The sequence below is a fragment of the Tetrao urogallus genome (genome assembly GCF_951394365.1).
Source record: "Tetrao urogallus genome assembly, chromosome: 7".
Lineage (NCBI taxonomy): Eukaryota > Metazoa > Chordata > Aves > Galliformes > Phasianidae > Tetrao > Tetrao urogallus.
The window spans coordinates 45,796,734-45,816,477 of NC_136820.1; the positions used below are offsets into that span (position 1 = coordinate 45,796,734).

At 41.7% G+C, this 19,744-nt stretch overlaps 1 protein-coding gene across 1 annotated transcript; it reads left to right on the forward strand.

Annotated features, from left to right (window-relative positions):
* Nucleotides 1-250: 250 nt before the first annotated feature.
* EXOG (exo/endonuclease G) lies at nucleotides 251-19,289 on the forward strand (the record flags this gene model as incomplete). Its single annotated transcript, XM_079538222.1, has 6 exons — nucleotides 251-455; nucleotides 598-747; nucleotides 3,020-3,159; nucleotides 4,502-4,578; nucleotides 7,443-7,557; nucleotides 18,828-19,289. 6 exons carry the CDS (start codon nucleotides 251-253, stop codon nucleotides 19,287-19,289), a joined length of 1,149 nt encoding a protein of 382 aa, XP_079394348.1.
* Between the last annotated feature and the right edge of the window lie 455 nt (nucleotides 19,290-19,744).

Below are 19,744 nucleotides of genomic sequence, written 5' to 3' on the forward strand. Positions count from 1 at the left end.
ATTCTATGATCCTTCAGGCAACTGATGGTGGGAGGTCCGAGCCATCATATATCGGCGGCTTCCATCGCTAAACTGGTCAGGTTTTTGGTGGGGAGGGATAGGGTGCTCATAGAGGAGGAAAACCTAGCACTAATCTGTTTAATTTCTTGCTGCGTTGTTCCTCCGCGTTATTTACAGCTCTCGAGGAACTCCTTCTTCCCCTCGTTAGCAGCGCACTGCTGTGGCAGAGCGGAGCTGAGCTGACGCTGCCATGGCGGGCAGACAGAGGGCGCTGCAGCGCAGCACCGCCTCCCTCCGTCCCTCCGACATGGCGGCTGTGCCCCGCCACCGCCGCTTCCTGGGCGGCTTCATCTGCGGGGCTGCGGCGGGAGCCGCCGCTTCGTGCTGGGCAGCGTGGCGGCTCCTGCGGAGCCAGAGCCAAGCGGAGCCGAGCCCCGAGCGAGCCCTGCCCGAGGGTAAGAGGTGTGGAGCGGCGCTCCTCGGCTGGTGGGGCTCGCCGCCCCTATCGGCGTTGCAGAGCCGTGGGGATGTGGCACGGAGGGACGTGGGCCCGGTGGGGCGGATTGGGTTTAAGTTTCTGTTTATTTTTCTCCTTAGAACCAGTGGAAGAGTCTCTGCTGGAAAAATACGGATTCCCTGAAGCTGGAACAGAGACCAGATGTTACACAAATCATGCGCTGTCTTATGACCAGGCAAAGCGGGTGCCTAGATGGGTGATTGAACATATTTCAAAACAGAAGATGCTGGGTATGTGGGTCTTTATTTCCTTTCACTTACAGAGGCTGGAATGAGATTTGCACTCTACAAAAGGTGGACCCAGGAACATGCTGGGAGAAAAAAAACCTGTAGTGATCTCTAGACACGGATTTTTCCATCCACTCGGGGTCCTACAAGAGGCAGTGGGCCTCTGGATGGGTGTCAGCTCCTTTACGGTGTTAAGGTTGATGTATATAGTGAAATTAAAAGAGATATAGCACTTTGTTTGCTTGTTTGCATTAGTCTGGTATTGTACATCAGTGTCCCGAGGCCTGCAAGACACATTCAGCCCAAGGGTTGCATGTGAAAGGGAGTAATGAAGAAGAGATGGCAGTGGGTCTCAGGTGATGGCTTCAAGTTATGCCATGGGATGTGCAGGCTGGAGATCATGAAATGTTTCTTCTCAGGAAGAGTGGTGATGCAGTGGCACAGGCTGCCCAGGGTGGTGGTGGAATCACCATCCCTGGAGGTGTTCCAAAACCAGAGATATGGCACTGAGGAGCACAGGCCAGTGAGCATGGTGAGAATGAGTAGATAGATAGATGAGATGATCTCGGTGGTCTCTTTCCACCTGAATGATTCTATGGTTCTTAGAACTACAGCTTTCAGTGAGAATTTCTGTGAAAGTCAGAAAGCACCAGATCAACATAGCTGTATGTATCATCATAAACACTCTAAGACATGTTGCTGGAATGAAGCTTCCATCTGTTCAAAATGAATGCAAAGAAAATAAAGCTGAAAATTAAACTTTTCTCGTATGATTCAGACCTGCAAAGTTCAGTCTTGTTGCTTAACTCCACAGAGTTGCTCTCTTCCTTAGCTCATGTGGTTAGTTCAGTGGGCCAGTCTGTGTCAACTGAGGTACTGCCCCACATGAGTCAATGCCTCTAATAGCTAGACAGTTTTGCCTATAGATCTTGAAGAGGTTTTCTCAGAATGGAAAGAAGAGATGAATGTGTGTTTGAGATGAAAATGGAGCAGAGGGCACCAACAGTTACAATTGTTCAAAGCCAGATAATGCATACCTACTCCCTGCAGTCATTACCTACTTCCCTACAGTTCTGCTATGTTTTCTTATGTGCATTATCTAATACACTCTCCCTTGTTCTTTATGCAAGACAAATGCTCAGTGATTTTTGCTGTCAGAGCTGAATGAAATATGAATAGCATGCAGTCATTATAAATTAAGTTTATAGCATTAGTTCAGTCTTTATGCAGCAAATATTAATAATGGAGATAACTGTGTAATTGTAAAATGTTTTATGAAAGCAGTAGCTCTCTAAATATATCTTAATCATTGTCTTCAAATTACCTTTCAAAATTAAAATGGTGATCCTGAAAATATTTATGGCCAACCCCTAAGTAGCATCGATTCCACTTCTTTCTGAGAATAAAGCAGTAATTCCAGGCTTACCTTCAAGCAGGACTTAACAGTTGAATTGTTAAAATGCTTTCCAAGTGATCAGATGCAGCAAACAGCAAATTGAAGTTAAACATCATGAGGCATTCATCTTGAGATTTATATTTGATAACTATTGAATCTGAGATTTAGGGCATAACTCAATTTTGTATTTGCCACAAAAACATTCTACTTTTAGATTATATGATGGAAAAAAAAAAGAGGAAAAAAAAAAGAAGTGGGAGCTTCCTTCTATCTCAAAAGATAGATGGCTTCAAAAGACTCAGGCATAGTCATTTTTGTGCATTTCATCCATCTATCTGGAGAGGCATCACAGGAATCCTGGAGAGGAACAGGAGAGCTCTTCTATGTATGTGAAGAAGAAATAACCTACTCAAAAGAACATTGTTAATTTCTTCAACTGTAACTTTCTTGAATCACAGCCATTTTCCTTCCTGGCTAGACTTGGAAGAAGAAGAAATGCTTGTAGTTTGCTCAGACATTGAAATGAAACTGGTGAGGGTCTGTGTATCTTTGTGGTCCTAAAGAGAGTTTCTATGTTGGTTTGCATCTTTAATGGTCTTACCTTAAATGTTCAGCTGCCTTTATGATAAGGCTAAAGTATTTTGCTTTTGTTTATCTCTGTAAAACAGAAAGCATGTTAGTGAGTCTGTAGCAGGGGAAAAAAGGGGAGAGAATGTAGAACTGGAGCTGAGGTCCATGAGGAAAATCCTCTTCAGTGTTTGAGGAGAAAAATACTTCATTTAGAATCAGTTCAAACTGGGTTGAGTCCTTAAATGTGGGTGGTGTGGGGAGATGTTTGTTGTTAACCTAATGATAACAATTGAGTGTGTTCTTCCTTAGGCAATGCAGACCGAAGGCACTGTAAATTCAGACCAGATCCTAACATCCCTCTGATGTTCAGTGCTGTCAATGAAGACTACCTTGGGAGCGGGTGGTCACGAGGACACATGGCACCAGCAGGAGATAACAAATTTTCAACAGTAGGAATTTTGTATTATTTTTTTTTAAACCATGTTTGTTTTTTTTTTCTCTAAGAAACGGTCAAATGACCCTTAGAAGTGATGGATCGTGTTCTGTTTGCTGCTTGTTGTGAGTTGGAATATGGTCTCTGTTGAAACACAGGTCTCAACTTGGACTCTTCATAACCTGAGTGCTGTAGGATGCTCTTGTTGTATTTTGGGGGTCTAAATTGAGTGCCCCGATCGTCCTGTGTTGACGTACCTCTCTGCATTGAATCAGACCTAGGTTAGCGCGTCTGGCAGAGATGATAAATGTTTAGTACTGTGTAGTGTTGAACAACTCTCCTCATCTTCTTGCATGTCACGTTGTCAGTGTAACAAAGGTGAGAACGTTCACCAGCCAAACCACAGAGGTATCCTCTGAAGTTCAGGTTAAAGGGAGACGAGGAAAGATGACTTCATTCTGGCCAACAGGTTTTGAAGCATTTAAGACTAGATTGGGCAAAGCAAATGTACTGTTAAGTACTATCCCACATTGGCAAGAGGATTGACTGGATGATTTACAAAGCTTTTTCCTTTCTGGCAGTGTGCACAAGGTAAATTAGAACCTTCTTTTGCCATAGTTCTTTCAGTCTATAAAATGTCTTCACCTGCCGTTTGTTTGAGATGTAAGAAAGGCATGCCCTAATGCCTTGGCTGCCAAACAAAGCAGCTTGGATTTATTGGATCCTCTTGTGAAATGTGCCTAATGCAGGCAATTTGTCAATTAAGTAGCAGTTTGAATTTGTATTTCTGCTCTGCACTCTGGGGCACAGCAGCAGCACAGTGGCACGGGGTGAATGAAAGAACCACTCATTTTATTCCTCCTGGAAGTGTCCTTGTGTGGTTCTTTGTGATACCTGGGGAGTTCTAGCAGGTGAGCTAACTGCACAGAATGATCCTCCTCCTGGTTTGAAGTGCACTGGCATAATACAGTCTTCCCAATACAAGCAGGGTTATAAAATCTTAATTCCACAGCTCAGTCAATGCAGATAGTGTTTGCCTGTTCTGTCAGCCCCTGTGCTTTGATGAAGAGTATCTGAAAACGCATTGACAAGCATAGAACCTATGAAGATTCGGGGTTAAGGTTGTGCATTGTTTTCTCCCATATTTTCTCGTGTGTGTGTAGTTGAGCGCTCTTTTTTTGCCCTTAGGTTATGCTCCTCTTAGTCCAAATCTGTTTTTCGAGTTATTTTGACTTAGGTTTTTTATGTTGATGTTAAGAATGAACTGCATAGAAATGGTTTGTGATCCAGAAGCTTCTGAGATGTATTTGTAGCTCAGATGTTTGAATGAAATGACACTGTTTTCTTTCTTTACGCAGAGAGCCATGGCTGAGACGTTTTATCTCTCTAACATTGTGCCTCAGAACTATGAAAATAATGCTGGATTTTGGAACAGGTGAGAAGTTGCTTATAAGAGAAATAAGTGAAAAGCATCAGGCCAAAATGTTGTGTTTATAAAGCTTCCTCATATCAGAGTATTCTAAAGCATTTTATGGGCTATCTGGAGGGATCATGACAACCATCTCTGTGCATTCAGAATAAAATTTATTCTGTCTGATGTGGGTGAAGTTATCAGGCAAGTTAAGCCTGGTAACTTAAACTTTCCTTAAGGAAAGCTCAGTGAAAGTGAGGAAGGGGTTTAGATGTTCAGATTTAGTTTTAACTCTCTCCCCTCCCATGCCCCCCTCAAAAGAAGCACTTCCAGTATCAGACTACAAGGACATTTGTTGACTTTGAATAGAAGAACTGAGTGCACCCTCCTGAGCTGTGACTGCTTGAGGTCACAGCTCAGGTGTTTGTTGGAATGCTGGCTTCCAAGTGGTGGTCTGGCAGAGTTCTCTGTGTCTCATGAACTCTGGCTGAATCAATTTTGGAATGCAGTGAGTGGAAGATGCATCTTTCTTTGCGTAAGATTTTTTTCTTTTCTTCCCCGGTGCAGAGACATTCCCACTCTAATAGAACTAGAAGGCATTCTGTGCTTCTTGTGTAGGACTTAGATAATAGTGGAGACTTGGAAACAGGAGAGAAAAACGATGAATTTTACAAGGTTTGCTCAAGGGAAGGTTAGCAAAATTATGTACAGCATTGTACTAAAAGTCTATTAAAAATGCATCACCGTTAACAACACGCTGCATTCTGATTTTACAAGAATGCATATAAAATCATATGAGGCATTCAGTAAGGTTATACTCTTTTATGGACAAATAAAATGCAATAACATTTTAAGAGATGTTTTTGTATTATTTTAACACCCCAAATAGTTGAGCATAACGTTTCCTTATACCAAAGCTGGGTGCTTGAACCAATTTAGGGCTGGAATCACTCTATTTCTCGTGAGCAAAATCAGTGCCTGATCAGGAAATAATGGGGAGCATTTCAGAATCTTCCCTGGCACTGTCATCCCCACAATTTAATCTGCTTCTAGCATCTTCTGCCAACACCGGTGCCTCATCCCCATGGTTTAAATCCACAAAGCAGGTATTTGTGCTGTTTGTTTTGCCAGTTGCTTTTTTTAATGCTGTGTGGTTTTAAGAATACTGTGTGTCACGTGCTGCATCCTTCCTGGCTTTAGTACTCTCTTCCTTTCTCTATTTTTAATTCCTTGCTTCTTGAATTGTCTTCTGAGGTGCAGACAGCTTAGTTAATCAGTCTGTTGCTTTTTGAAGTGGTGTGTGCCCTCCAGCCATGTGTTTTTGCTGCTTTTCCCCATTCCAGCTGTGATTCTTCTCTGAGTCTATGGTGAGTTGACTCTCTTTACTAACCCAGTTAAGCTGAATCACTTTTGGTTGGTTACCTTTCTACAAGCTTAGAAGATTGGATCAGCTGGTGTGATGAATGCCACAGCAAATACGGAAGATGTGTTAGGACTGTTTAGGTGGGGCAGGCAAGGGAAGCAGTAAGAAAGGAGAGAGAGCAGGACTTTGAGGAAGCTATCAGATAAGTAAGCTGTTTGATGATGTGGTCTAACTGCACCTCAGTATTTACTCCTCATTCTTTTCTTACCAGTAGCAGATTTCTTTCTATTGTAGTATTTCATTGTCATTTCCTGTCTTGAGTGCATTTTCGTGATCACTGTTGTCTGATCTCTGTCCCTGCTGCTGCTAACACAGTCTGCTCCCTTGTTGCATTTATTCCCCTTCTTCCCTTATGCCAGGTGGTGTTTGTATTGCCACGTGGTCAGGCAGCCAGGAGAGCTGGGTGCTTGGAAGCAAAGCTGATGACAGCAGAAAAAATGTAGCTTGTGGTCAGTGCTTTGGCTCATCATGTGGCAGTTCCCTATCACCGAGGAAGGAGGGTGTCATTCCTGCTTGTTCTGCTTTGTGTGAATTCAGTTAACTCACTATCTGGTTTTACTCAGAGTTATGAGGAGATGAGGAGTGCTGAAGGTGGCCCATACGATAGGTATGAAGAACAGGAGGGAGAAGGAGATGAAACTCTCTTAACGTGACTTCTGTGGTGTTTAGGATGTTAGATCAAAGTGAGGCTATAACCTCCCATTTTATAAAATACAGTGGGATCTAGAAGCACCTTTTTATTTGGAGGATAAATTATAATACAAATTAGCTAGTTTAGGAAACAAAAATGATGTTACTGTTTCAGGAAAAACTATTTAATTTTTAATCAGTTTTATGCAAAAAGCATTAAGTAGACTTAGCAAAAAATATCAGGTGGGAATTTTTGTAAGTTCTTTGGAGCAGGTCCAGAGGAGGGCCACTAAGATGATCAGGGGGCTGGAGCATCTCTCCTATGATGAAAGGTTGAACTGAGCTTGTTTAGCTTGGAGAAGAGAAGGCTCCGGGGAGACCTCATTGTGGCCGTTCAGTACTTGAAGGGAGAGTATAAATAGGAGGAGGAACAGCTGTTCACAAGGGTGGATGGTGACAGGACAAGGGGGGGTGGTTTTAAACTGAGACAGGGGAGGTTTAGGTTAGATATTAGGAGGAAGTTTTTCACACAGAGGGTGGTGAGGCACTGGCACAGGTTGCCCAAGGAGGCTGTGGATGCCCCATCCCTGCAGGCATTCAAGGCCAGGCTGGATGTGGCTCTGGGCAGCCTGGTCTGCTGGTTGGTGACCCTGCATGCATCAGGGGGTTGGAACTGGATGAGCATTGTGGTCCTTTTCAACCCAGGCCATTCTATGAGTCTACAGAAAGAACTGTCTGTGGCAGGGCATTGATTCCTTAAGGGGATCACACCAATCCAGTAATGTGGTAGAACCGTTTGAACTAAGAATCTCAAAATTTAACAAATGTGTTTCAGAATGGAAATGTATTGTCGGGAATTGACAGAAAGATTTGAGGATGTTTGGGTGGTTTCTGGACCTCTGACCTTGCCTCAAACAAATGACGATGGAAAGAAGTGTGTTACATACCAGGTAGGTACATATGCTGCTGGGTTAGCAGTGATTACAAAACGCATGTGACCCACAAAAAACAGTTTCAGAAACAGTTGCTTGCTGATACCCCATATGCATCACTTTAAATCTCAGCTGCAAAGATCCATCTAGGAATATCAGCATCAATTACAAGACCTCATTCATTTGGGAGGCATTAGGTGAATACGGTGTAACTGCTGATCCTGAATATTAGTACCTTCCCATTTTTATTACTTGCTTTGAATACTCTGAAGATCTGCATTTCATCATGCACAGACTCTAGAAACCATCGCTGACAGACAAATAGGAGAAGCTATCATGTTGAGAGGTGAATTTATTGTTACTTGTCTTGATTTAATCCTTATAAGCATGTGTTCACACATCTGAGGGATCTGAGCATAGTAAGGTTTTAAAAGGACCTTACTACACTCTTCTGCCCCTATGTAATGACATATTGTTGTTTTCAGTTGTTAGATGCTAGCTAGCATAATGCAAATAATAAATACAGTATTTTGCACCTCTTGAAGAAACACTTTGCCTTGAAAATAAGTATTCAGATTAACCTCAGCTTCAGCTTGCAAGTGATACATCTGTCCAGCCCATTCCCTAAGGAGTAGCTTGCTTCTATAACAAAAAACAAACAAAAAAAGCGAAAAAAAAACCAACCCTGTTTCAAAGGCAGGTGAGAGTTGCAAAAGGGAGAGATGTTGATATTTTAATGGTGGCTTGTTAAGCTCTAAGATTTAGGCACTGTTTCTACACTATAAATGTACAGCTGATTTCTGTTTGACTGAGCTTGGAACACAGTTGGGGAAGAATCTAATCTTTAATGCTCACTTTTATGTTTTTCTTTTTTTTTTTAATCTATCCCATATATCACCCACACGTCTATAACCTTGACTGTGATGAAATCACAACTTTGGTTTTTGTTTTGTTGCAGTGGTTGTTTATTTATTTATTTTTTGGCTGGCTTGCTTGCTTATTTCTTTCCCAAACAGTTGTATGTTATGCACATAAAAGTACAGTGGTGATAATGCATCTTTTTCATACCTGGTGGCAGTTCCAAACTCCAGCTCTTGCTGCAGCCATGTGAGGAAAATGACAACTGTGCTCACTGTCAGGTGGATAATAAGTAGTAGTTAGGGGTCACGTTCGATGTCATGTTATAAGTTAGTGGCAAAGCTGACTTCAGTCTGGCTTTGGTTCCTTGCCACCCAGAGGAGAGCATGTTGATTTTGCTACTGCCTATGATACTTAGCAGTCCTTCACCTTATCTGCGCACGTTGGTTGTCCCATCCTTCCAGAAGGTGCTTGATTAACTAGTGCAACAGAGAACCATCCTTATCCGATTTTTTTTCTTTGGGTTTTGGCCTTTTTTTTTTCTACTGCTGTTGAAAGATGCATCAGTGCACAAAGGAGCTGAGTGCATGCTGGTAACAGAACGTGGCAGAAGCACACGAGGGAGATGTTCTCTTTCAGCAACGTTGAGCTGAGCATTTGGTTAGGTGTTGCATGGAATGGTACCCTAAGAATTCCCCAGAGCTATGCAGAGTTTGCTGGAATTGTCTCCCTTGAAGTTGTCAGGGTATTGCATTTATTTTTATCCTTAAAAATGCATATTAGTGTTACACTGAGCTGAAAATCCTGAGCTGACTTGGAAATGTTATAGCTGAAAATGATTTTCCAGGAAGCAGTTGAATCATTTATCAACTGCACCTATGTACTGATTCGATTTAATCTCAGTCATCTTCCTCTAATTTTTCTCTGTAGAAAGTGTTTACCGAGGTTACATTCTCTGAAAAATGATCGTGGCTCCACATTTTGGTTTTGAAATGTAAATGTTAGTGTTCTGCAGGTAGAAATAAGGGCAAGCACTGCATCTTACTGCCTTTATTCAAAGTAACTTGATACTGTGATAGCAGAGGCACAAAATGTCCTTGCTGCTTTGATTATCGTACCGTTCTGTTCTTGTCTTCATCATCTCTGGGTTTGATGACAACTCTGATCTTTTATGAATGTTTTATCAGTTTTGGTTTTAATATAAACTACGAAGTGAAGTTCAGCGTGGAATTGAAATTGGTGGAATGATCAGATTTGTGTTTTCATTCCGCCATTTGGCCACGTTCATAAATCCTTCAGTCATCTCCCTAGGATGAAATTCATTCTTTAGAATGACTGGTGTTTGAGCTGTATTTAAGAACAGACGGTGCTGTCCACAGGTGGAATAGTAAAATGTTAGATTTTTTTTGGGGGGGTGTTATGTGTATGTGTGGGGTGTTGTATTAAAGGCTCCATTATTTGGGTTGGACCCTCTTGGAGTGCACTCCTAAGCATAAATAAATACAGACTGAGAATTGTTTTGTTACTTTGAAATCTCTTCATGGCATAACTTCCTTTGTTTGCCAGAGGAGTTCTTTTTTAGGAACAGTTCAGAGTGGAAAGGTATGTTTTGGTGGTTTTTTTCCTCTCTGTATCATCATACACTCTAAGAAGAGCGAGCATAACCTGTCAGAGCACTGGAGAGAAGTTCTTTTCAAACATATCTCAGGAGTAATTGTCATTGATTTTGGTAGTATGCCCCAAACCAAGAATCCTTGAGTGTTTCAGCAGAGCAGGAAGGGAACACAGCTCTTAGACATCATTCAGGAGTGAACTGTATTGGGTTCAAACAAAGGACTTAGAAAAGGAAGGCTTTTAGTCCTCATTCTTTCAGCTTATGAAGCTGACGTTGGAAGGTGTCCTTCTTCTTTGTATGTGCTGTTTAAGGAAAGTGCTGTGGTGTACGTGAAAGTGCTGAAATTCACAACGTATAATCTGTTGATGTAACTTAAGGCTGAGCTCCTTTCTGGTGTTTTTCTCCTCCTTCAGGACCAGACCTGTGGAAAAAAGAAAACTACAGTGAATGTTTGCATTGATTTGTTTCAGATCCTCTGTTCAATTGCAGTTTCCTTGTTTTTGGCTAAAGAAGTGAGGAAATATGTATCCGTGGCTTTACAGGCTGGTGTTTTTCTCATCAGACATCCAAAAAAGTTATTTTTAGATCACTATAGAGGAAAAACAGAGCATCGGCCATGGCACTGTTCCCAGTTCCTGCTTGGACTCTGGTACCATTTGCTGTTTAATTCCAGAAAGGGAATTAACCTTGAACTCCTTAGATGCCAGCGTTGTTCTATCTATTGGCTGAACTTGCCGTATCCTCAGATATGTTCTGTCATTTCATCTGTCATTTCATCTGTCTCCAGCAGTGGCTTTTATTGCGTAGAGTAGATTGATGACTGTGCTTGGTATCTGAAAAATACATTTTTGAGAATATATGTAAAATAGAATGCCAGCAGGAAAAATCTGTTCTGTGTCATTCGAGAGGCAGATGCAGGTTTTTTATCTTTGTCCGGATCAAAATCAAAACGACAGCATCTCATTTTATACATTATTCTTCCCCAGTGACTGTCACTTCAGTGATTTTTCTCTGTCAGCAGATTTGGAGTTTGAAATACAGATTTTTGCAGTAATTCTACTGGGTCATGCTCAACTCCTTACCCTCTTCTCCCCCTGTGCCATCATAGTAAACAGTAAGAAAGGTTTTGCAATGCTTGACGAGGGAAAGTGCTGTTTATGTGTTTATTGTTTGAAGAAGACATTTTCTTCTACTTCTTAGTGATATCCTGAGCTCGTGTTAATTTTCAAAATGGAATAATTGCTTTCCTAGGCTGGGCAGGGGTTGCACAGCAGATGTACCAGAAGGCACACATACTTGTCACCTACTGCTGTAGCAAGTAAGTCCCTGGGAAACACAGTGCTGCTCTCAAGTAGAAGGTGGTACTTGATGGTTTTCCCTAGTCAGGAAGTAGCAGAGATTCTCTCCTAGCTGACATAGCATGAGAGAAGCAATTTTTGTTAAAGCTGGAAATAAGCCTGGGGACTGTTGCTATTTGTTGGCTGATCCAAATGGACTCAGGGCTGCACAGACCCCCTATGGATGTAGGCCTGGTACAAACATCCCATAAAACTTAAAGGCCTAGATCTTAGATCAGCTGGTGTCAGTGACTAGAGCTCTGTCAGCCCTAAATTTAGACATGATGTACAAGTGAAAATAATAGACACTGGGTTAAGATGGGAGGAGCAGAGACACCAAAGGTGCAGGATACATTTGCGGGCTTGCTTTTATTTAGCACTGTACCCCTCCTGAAGGTTCTTTGGTTATAGGAAGAGCATGGTGATAGGGGCTACAGTGGGTTGGGTATTAATTCGTGTTAAGTATAACCTAAATGGAGTGTGTGGGAGCAGTAGTCTGTCATGTAAATATGGCATTGGAATGCCTATATACACACTCTATTTAAAAAAGGAAAAAAGTGGAGATGTCTTTCAATGCTGTTATTAGGCACAGCTTTTCTTTTCCTTCCAATCTCTTGTCTCTTTTTCCTTCCTTTTTGAGATTGCTGAGTGATTTGGCAGTGGCAGTCAGAGCAGCTATAACAAGTTTTCCTGAAATGCATTTGGGGAACTTGGCTGTGAATTTCTGTAGCAGTTTGTTAATGTGTTTTGTTTTTTTTTTAATCTGTGTTTTCCGTATTACTGGGACTGCTTTCATACCTCTCAATTCTTCTCAATGCTATCTGATGAAGTTTCATCACATATTGAGGAAAAAACACTTATCAACAGAATCAGTGCTGCCTAACACAAATCCAGAATGAATCAGAGTGAAGGCAGTTAATGCTGCAGCAACAATCAACTAAGCAGAATTACACTGTTAGCAAAGGGATTTTTTTTTATATTGCTTGATAGTCAATCTGTCTCTATACAGAATTTAATAGCAATTTTTAATAAAGCTCCTGTTCGTCAAAACTGAGGTGGTATCAGCAGCAATGATACTTCACCTACAACAAAACATGTGATGGGTCTGGTCAGTATCATGCCATAAGTTACAGCTGAAACAGAGCAAATCTTTATTCGCAGAGAGCTGCAGTCTTATTTGGGATGATGGAAAGATGCCCTTGAAATTTTGCTCCAAGGAATGTGACAGAATCTTAATTTTGTTAATGGCCAGGTGCAGTGTTCTGTGGGGAATTGGGTGTTTGCTTGTTTCCAGCCTTGTGGTATGGTGGCTTTGTTCTAAACTCTTGTCATTATGCAGAGAGTTTAGAGTGCAGAGGGAATTTTTGGAGCTATCACTTCAATGCATTTGATATTGGGATGCTCTGATGCAAGTCCTCTTCCATGTGTGCTGGCAGTTAAATCATGATTGAGTGTGATTTCTGTTTACCAGGTTCTACAGGAATCTCAGATAATTGCCAACCCAGTGCTGGCACTCACTGATAAAAGACAAATCCCTTTGGCTAATTTTCTTCGTGGCTGATTTTCGTTCTGTAGTCACTAGGTGGCAAAATACTACTTGGAAATTCGTGAGTCCTTTCTTTTAAAAGAAGATAGCTGCCCAGAGTGGTAAGAAACCTGTAACAAGTGCAGTATAAAAGGAAAATAAGGCAACTTTTGTTTTAGGATTTCTAATAAGAGCAATGATTTTGCTCTTCTTGTAAGTATTCTGTTATTAAACTGTTCATGTAAAATGGAAGTTACTTTCCCATAAAACCCAAACTATCGCTTTTAGGGACTGCTTCCTCCTGTCTGATTGCCCCCGTGAAAGTGACATTATTTAGTGCCCTAAGCTTAAATTATGTCATTGGCAAATGACTTCGTGCTTCATTGTGTTACCTTAGCACTTTGCAAATATCAGATTTGTCCTTCCAGTTTAAAAAACACAGGCCTGAACAGTTAAATGGTTTGGTCAAAATTATGCAGAAAGCCAGTCTTAGGAAGAATCCCCATCGAGAGACTGAAGCGTGAGACTGAATTTACCAAAGCTTACTGAATTCTCTCTGTTCTGAGAAATCTTGTTGCTTCTGTCTTAATCTTTGTCAGTCCCTGTGAGCTCTTTAAGTCTGCAGAACTTCTAATCAACACGTTCCTTGTTTTAGCAATGTGCAAACATCTCCAGATGTCAGGAATTGCACGCATTTTAATGGCCCATCCTTGTGACCGTTGTCCACACTTAATTGGGAATAACATTGAGCATAACAAATTTTTTATACACTTGTGGAATGTCAGTAATAGAAAAGAAGGAAGCGCTGTGCCAAATATGACATTATGATAATGTTGCAGTGTTAGATGACACCGATTCAGTGGGAGAGCTTCAGCCAGCACGAGATCACCAAGGAAAACAAGAGCAAAGCAAAACCAAAGGGAACGAGCGGAGTGGCTCCAAGAGGTTAGGACAGTAAACAAATAGAAAACAAAAAAAGAAAAGTAGTATCTGAAATCTCACTTTGGTATCCCAAATGATGATGGGGAAGGAATATGTTTAAAAGAGAACTCAAACTAAGAGTGCTTTTTTGTTTTTTCTTGTCTTGAGGCAAAATAAAAGATTTAGCAAAGTGAGATGACCAGAGGGCTGGAGCACCTCTCCTATGAAGAAGGGTTTAGGGAACTGGGCTTGTTTAGCTTGGAGAAGAGAAGGCTCCAGGGAGATCTCATTGTGGCCTTCCAGTTCTTGAAGGGAGCGTATAAACAGGAGGGAGAATGGCTGTTTGTGAGGGTGGACAGTGATAGGACAAGGGGGAATGGTTTTAAACTGACACAGGGGAGGTTTAGGTTGGATATTAGGAGGAAGTTCTTCACACAGTGAGTGGAACAGGTTGCCCAAGGAGGCTGTGGATGCCCCATCCCTGGAGGCATTCAAGGCCAGGCTGGATGTGGCTCTGGGCAGCCTGGTCTGCTGGTTGGTGACCCTGCACATAGCAGGGGGTTGAAACTAGATGATCATTGTGATCCTTTTCAACCCAGGCCATTCTATGATTCTATGAAAGTTTTGCAGGAATAAAGAGAACTCACCTTGTGGCTTGTTCTCAGTGTGGAGTGAAAGCTTGTGGCACAGCATTGTTTTTCAGTACGCCATAGCTATATTTTTCTAGGCAGTATTACCTTGTGAGGTGTTTTTGAGTTAAATATACTATTAAAAACTTGCTCTTTTCCAGCTGGAACAGATAGCTGTTGTGGGCATTGATTGCTGAAAGATCGTGTGCTGCCTGTGGGTAGACTGGCACAAATCAAAGTCAACATCTGTGCATGGGCAATCTAAACCTATTTTCTCTTCTGTTACAATAGGGGTATAAGCTCTCTGCCTCTGTTTGGCATGCATCAAGATAAATGAGTGGTGCAGGTTAAAGAAGTGATTCAGACTATTGTAGTTCAGTAGGAAAATCCTCTAGGTGGCAATAGCAAATGATTTGTTGAGTTTGTTTTTCTTACCTGTTGCTTCAGCTGCAAACTTCACTTCTCTGGAATCACACTGTTGGGCTGTGTATGGGGGACATCTCTGTACTCCTCTGCACCTTCTGTGTCTACTCCAAAGGAAAAGCAGTTTGTGATTTATTACAGAGCACGATGATGTAAATACTACCACGTGCTCAACATTTATTTTTTTAACAGGAATCATTAACAGCATAGATTATTGGGAGTGCACCTGTGTGCAGTTCGCCTATGTGTTAAACTTCAGGAAAAAGAAACCAACCAACACAGTTATTCTTTGTCAGGCACCCTTCGTTTCCTTTCTTGATGGTATTCCCTATCAGAAGAATGAACTGGGGGCAGAGCTACACTTGTTTGGGTAAGGAAAGGATGAAATTGTGGACTCCAGCCTTTGGCAGACTGGAGTTCGTCTTAATCACTTTTATAGTGTCAGAACTTAGCAAAGTAATGGCAGGAGTAGTTTATTGCTATTCAGAAGATTGGGATAAAGCTTGTGCACTATTTAAATTTTATTTAAATTCTTAAAAGAACTTGCATGAAACTGACATAGTACATAAATTACATGTATGGCTCTTGCCTGTACAGTACAACTAAATAGATCTGTATATATCTTTATACAGCAGAGTTGTGTTTAGAGCTGCTTTTCTCCAAATGCCAACACTGCCTTTTTCTCAAACTAGTTCTCTTTCGTTCTTTTCTTCCTTTCTTCATATACTATGCATAAATGTGCATTATTTTGCATAGAATATATATATTTGCATAATATTACATAAGCATAGGGTCTCTTTTTCCCTTAACACCCACTCCAGGCATTCAGCATTTCCATTTCATACCTAAGTATTCTACATGCAGCTCTATTCATTCCCCAGCCTTTCTATCCACCCACTCAGTCCTCAGACTCAATCCCCTATTCCCTCTTCTAGTTTCACTCAACGCACTCACCTGTTTGTTTTACACATGCCACATACCCCCTAATTGGAGATGCTCATTGCAGCTCCATCTGCATGTTCTCACTTCCTCTTGTCTTTTATACAACAGGCAGAGGATGCTGGTTTGTGTGTATGAAGTTTTGAGAAGGGGAAAGGGGTCAGGTAAAGAGGACCTAGGATGTATATATGTATTCATACTGGGGGGGAATACGTGGGAGCCCTGGGAAAGAATGTGCCACACTACACAGGAGTGCTGCTGAGGAGGAGGTGGTTGGCCCAGGGAAGCCTGGGGAGCAGGATTTAACCTCTGTGTGCTCTCTTCTCCCAGGGAGCTGCAGCAGCTTGAGGGAACAGTGCAGCTTAACAGCCTCTTCCTTCTCCTCTGCCCTGCCCTGGGTGTGAGCAGCAGGTGGGAGTGCAGCACAGGCTCTGCCAGCTCCCGTACTGTGGGGAGAGAAAAGAAACCCCCGCCTTCAGCAGCATCACCCACTGCTGCTCTTGGGTGAATAGGGAAAAATGAATCCCCTCCTCCTCGCACCCCTTGGGGCTTTTCATGCTGCTTAGCTCCCTTCTTCCCACCCTCTATACATGACATGCATCCCCCTAGTTTGAACACCCGCTCTCTCAAGTAAGTTACACTCCAGCACCATTCATTTTTATAATTCAGTTTTAACCCACCAGGTATAGCAGTGGGTTGATGCTGACTTTTCAGTGTATTTTAAAACTACCAGTACGTCAGTCAGTTTTGATTACTTATGCAGTTGATCCTGAGGAGCTGTAACCCTGGTTTCACCCACACTGAATGCTAAATGCAAAGTGCTTTGACACTCAGGAGCTCTCATTTCCCTATCAAGACTTCTGTCATCGTTGAAAAGGAAAGTAGGTTTAGCATAAGGCATTTATTTATTGCTTACCAGTTTCAGTGGCTGCTAGATGTCTAAGCAGAGCTTTATTTAGGAAAAGCAAGATCATTGCTGTATGAAAGTATAAACTAGAACAGTGCTGTTAAACAGCCTCATAGAGGGAAGGGGGGAGGAATGCTCAGTTTTTGGTAACAGAGTAGAGAAATCTTAAGAGTGCATTTGCCAGTGAAGTTACTACTATGATCATGTACAAGTCATGGAATAAACAGACTTTGTTAGGGCTTTGCCTTTCTCCTGGAGGCTCTTTCTCCAGTTTCACTCCAATAAGATTTCAGGAGCTGTCACTTACAGAACTGACAGCAGAGGTAGGAGACACTTCAAGCACTAAAATTCGCAGCTGAGATGAATTAACAGTTGGAGCAGACTGCAGGAAACTTTTCAGTACCACAGGCAAATTTCAGTTTGAAAAAATGCATTACCTTTTGCAGAAGTGCTGAACGCTCTCAAAACAAAGTGTACATGGAAAGTGTTTCTTCTGGGGTTGAGTTATACTGAATCTGAATGGACAGAGCATGACTAAACTGATGTACCAGCATAGTTTGCAAAGTACTTCCAATTCATGTGATAGATTCTGGCAGCGAAATAAATTCCTGCTTTCTCTGAAATAGTATTTTAATTGCATCTAACAAAGGCTGTCAAAAGACTAAGCAGTATTTGCCTTTGCAAGTGTTGCAAATAGTACCATATTATGGGATTGCATTTAAAAACACAGTGCCTTTGTAGTTCCTGTACAGAGCCTGCATCTTTGAGCCTGCATCTTTTTCTTCTCTTGCCTTTAGAAGAAAAAGTACAGTGTTTAGAAAGATGATTGTACAGAAGGATTATGGATTATGCAAAGCTGAAACTTCCCCTGTGTGAGCCTGTTGTACCTTATCAGCCTAGCAGAATCAGTTCAGCAGTATTGCAGAGGGGAGTGGGAAAAAGCCTAATGCAGTGCATGCATGAGCATGCTGGACTCACTTGACTGCTGGAAAAATTACATTTGTCATGAATATGTGTGTAACTTTTGAGACAGAGTGGGGGTATATGCATTGTAAATGTGTGAGTTTGTAGCAGCTTTCATATGAATTCAAAGTCCTCATCATCTGCTTTTGCTTCAGTTAAATTTCTGGATCCCGATGTGAGCGACAATAGGAAATCCAACATGTATGAGCCCTTACGTTGAATCACAGTGAATTTGTGAGAGAAAAAGGTGCATCACATGAAGCATTTGTTTCTCTCTTCCAAAATATTGCTTCTTACTTAATGTACTTTATATCCAAGTGCCTCCAAAAGAATATTTCTTTGGGTAATGTAGCTGTTAAATACAACCTGTGTAAGGATCATAGAGGGACAAAAGAAGGTAGAAGGTAAGCTGGAGTAAACTTGAAATGGGCATTTAAAAAGTACATGATTTGGAGATGTCAGACCAGGAATTTCAAGTGAAATGTATAGACCCACTGTTACTAAAAACAGCGTTCATAGTGTTAACAGTGTGATGCAGTATGACAGGAACCTCTACCATCCCTTTGTGTCAGTTACACTTACAGATTTGCACCAGAGGATTATAGAGCTGGGGTCTTGGCTGGCTCCCTGTTTCCAAATATGTTTTTCAGATTCGGTTCCAGTTCAGTTTCAGCTATAACTGAAGTTGCTCTGATTTGCAGCTGAGCAAAATAATTAAATTGAACTAATTCTTCTACCAGATCTCCTTGCCGAATACTGATCTTTCCGAACATCTAGACAATGGTTGGATAATCTTTTGGCCTTTTGTCTGCTTTTGTCTTTTGTTGTTTTTAATATTACAGTGTGAGGCCAGTAGCGCTACGAGACAGGCTGAGAAACTTCTGGGAATGTCTTCTACCACCAGTGGCCAAACGGCCCTGCAGTGAACCACCCTCTGCTGATTTTCTGCTTGAAAAGGGATTTGGATACGGAACAGCTAGCTCAGTCCTGACCAGTTGTATGACAAGTCACAATGAAATTGTGCTTTCCATCTCATCTTCTGGTCTCGTAACGTTGCATGTGATTTAGATGTGTAATTAGACCTTGTGACTCCTTTTTAGAGGTGGTCGCATTGGTCTCGTGTCTTCGTTTTCCCCTTGACTGATAAGATCTGTATCGTTTCTTTTGACAGGTGATTGGAAAGGATGATGTGGCAGTGCCATCCCACCTGTACAAGGTGATCCTTGCCCGGCGGACCCGAACATCCACAGAGCCTTTGGTACTGGGGGCTTTTGTGGTGCCAAATGATCCCATAGGCTTCAGTCACCAGCTGACTGAATTCCAAGTCAATATTGAAGATCTGGAAAAAATGTCAGGTTTGGTTTTCTTTCCCCAAGTGGACAAAACCAAAGATGTTAAAGATATCTGTGAGGTGGACACCTGTAAACTGATGGGATTCAAGGAGTTTACATTGTACATCGTTACCCGAAAAGTGCAGAGTGCCAGGACATTGCACCGCTTGGAAAAAGCCATGTCAGAGTTAAAGGAGGCAGGAATTGAGCCTGATGAGTATCTTCTAAAGCTTCACAAGAAGAAGGAGGAAGAATTACAGCAGGAAAAACAAATAGCAGCTAGAGAGGGGAGGGCTGGCTGAGTACTTGGTTAGGAACATGCTTTTTTTTTGTACGTGGAGAGGGGAGCCAAGGCATAAAGAAAGGAAGTGTCTTTATAAATTGTCCTTTTCTGAATTAGGAAAACAACAAAGAAACATTTGGCTGTTGTTGGATTTGGAATAATGTTCATTCTTGTGTAACATGATGCCCGCACATGGTTTGCTGCAGTATTTAAATGTGGGAAATGAAAATGACCCCTTTCTGGCATGAATGGATTACAGGACCTCCAGAAAAGGCTTTGTGCTATTTTCCAAGCCAGACGTCAGACTTGGGGGTTGTATGGAATCCCTTCTAGGAATACAATAAAAATAGATGGTGGACACCTTGGGAGTGTAACTGGAACGTGTCTGAATGTAATTCAGCCTGCAATTGCCTTTCGGTATGATGCTATAGAAACAGTAGCTTCTGGAAGTTTATAAATTAAATCAATTAAGAA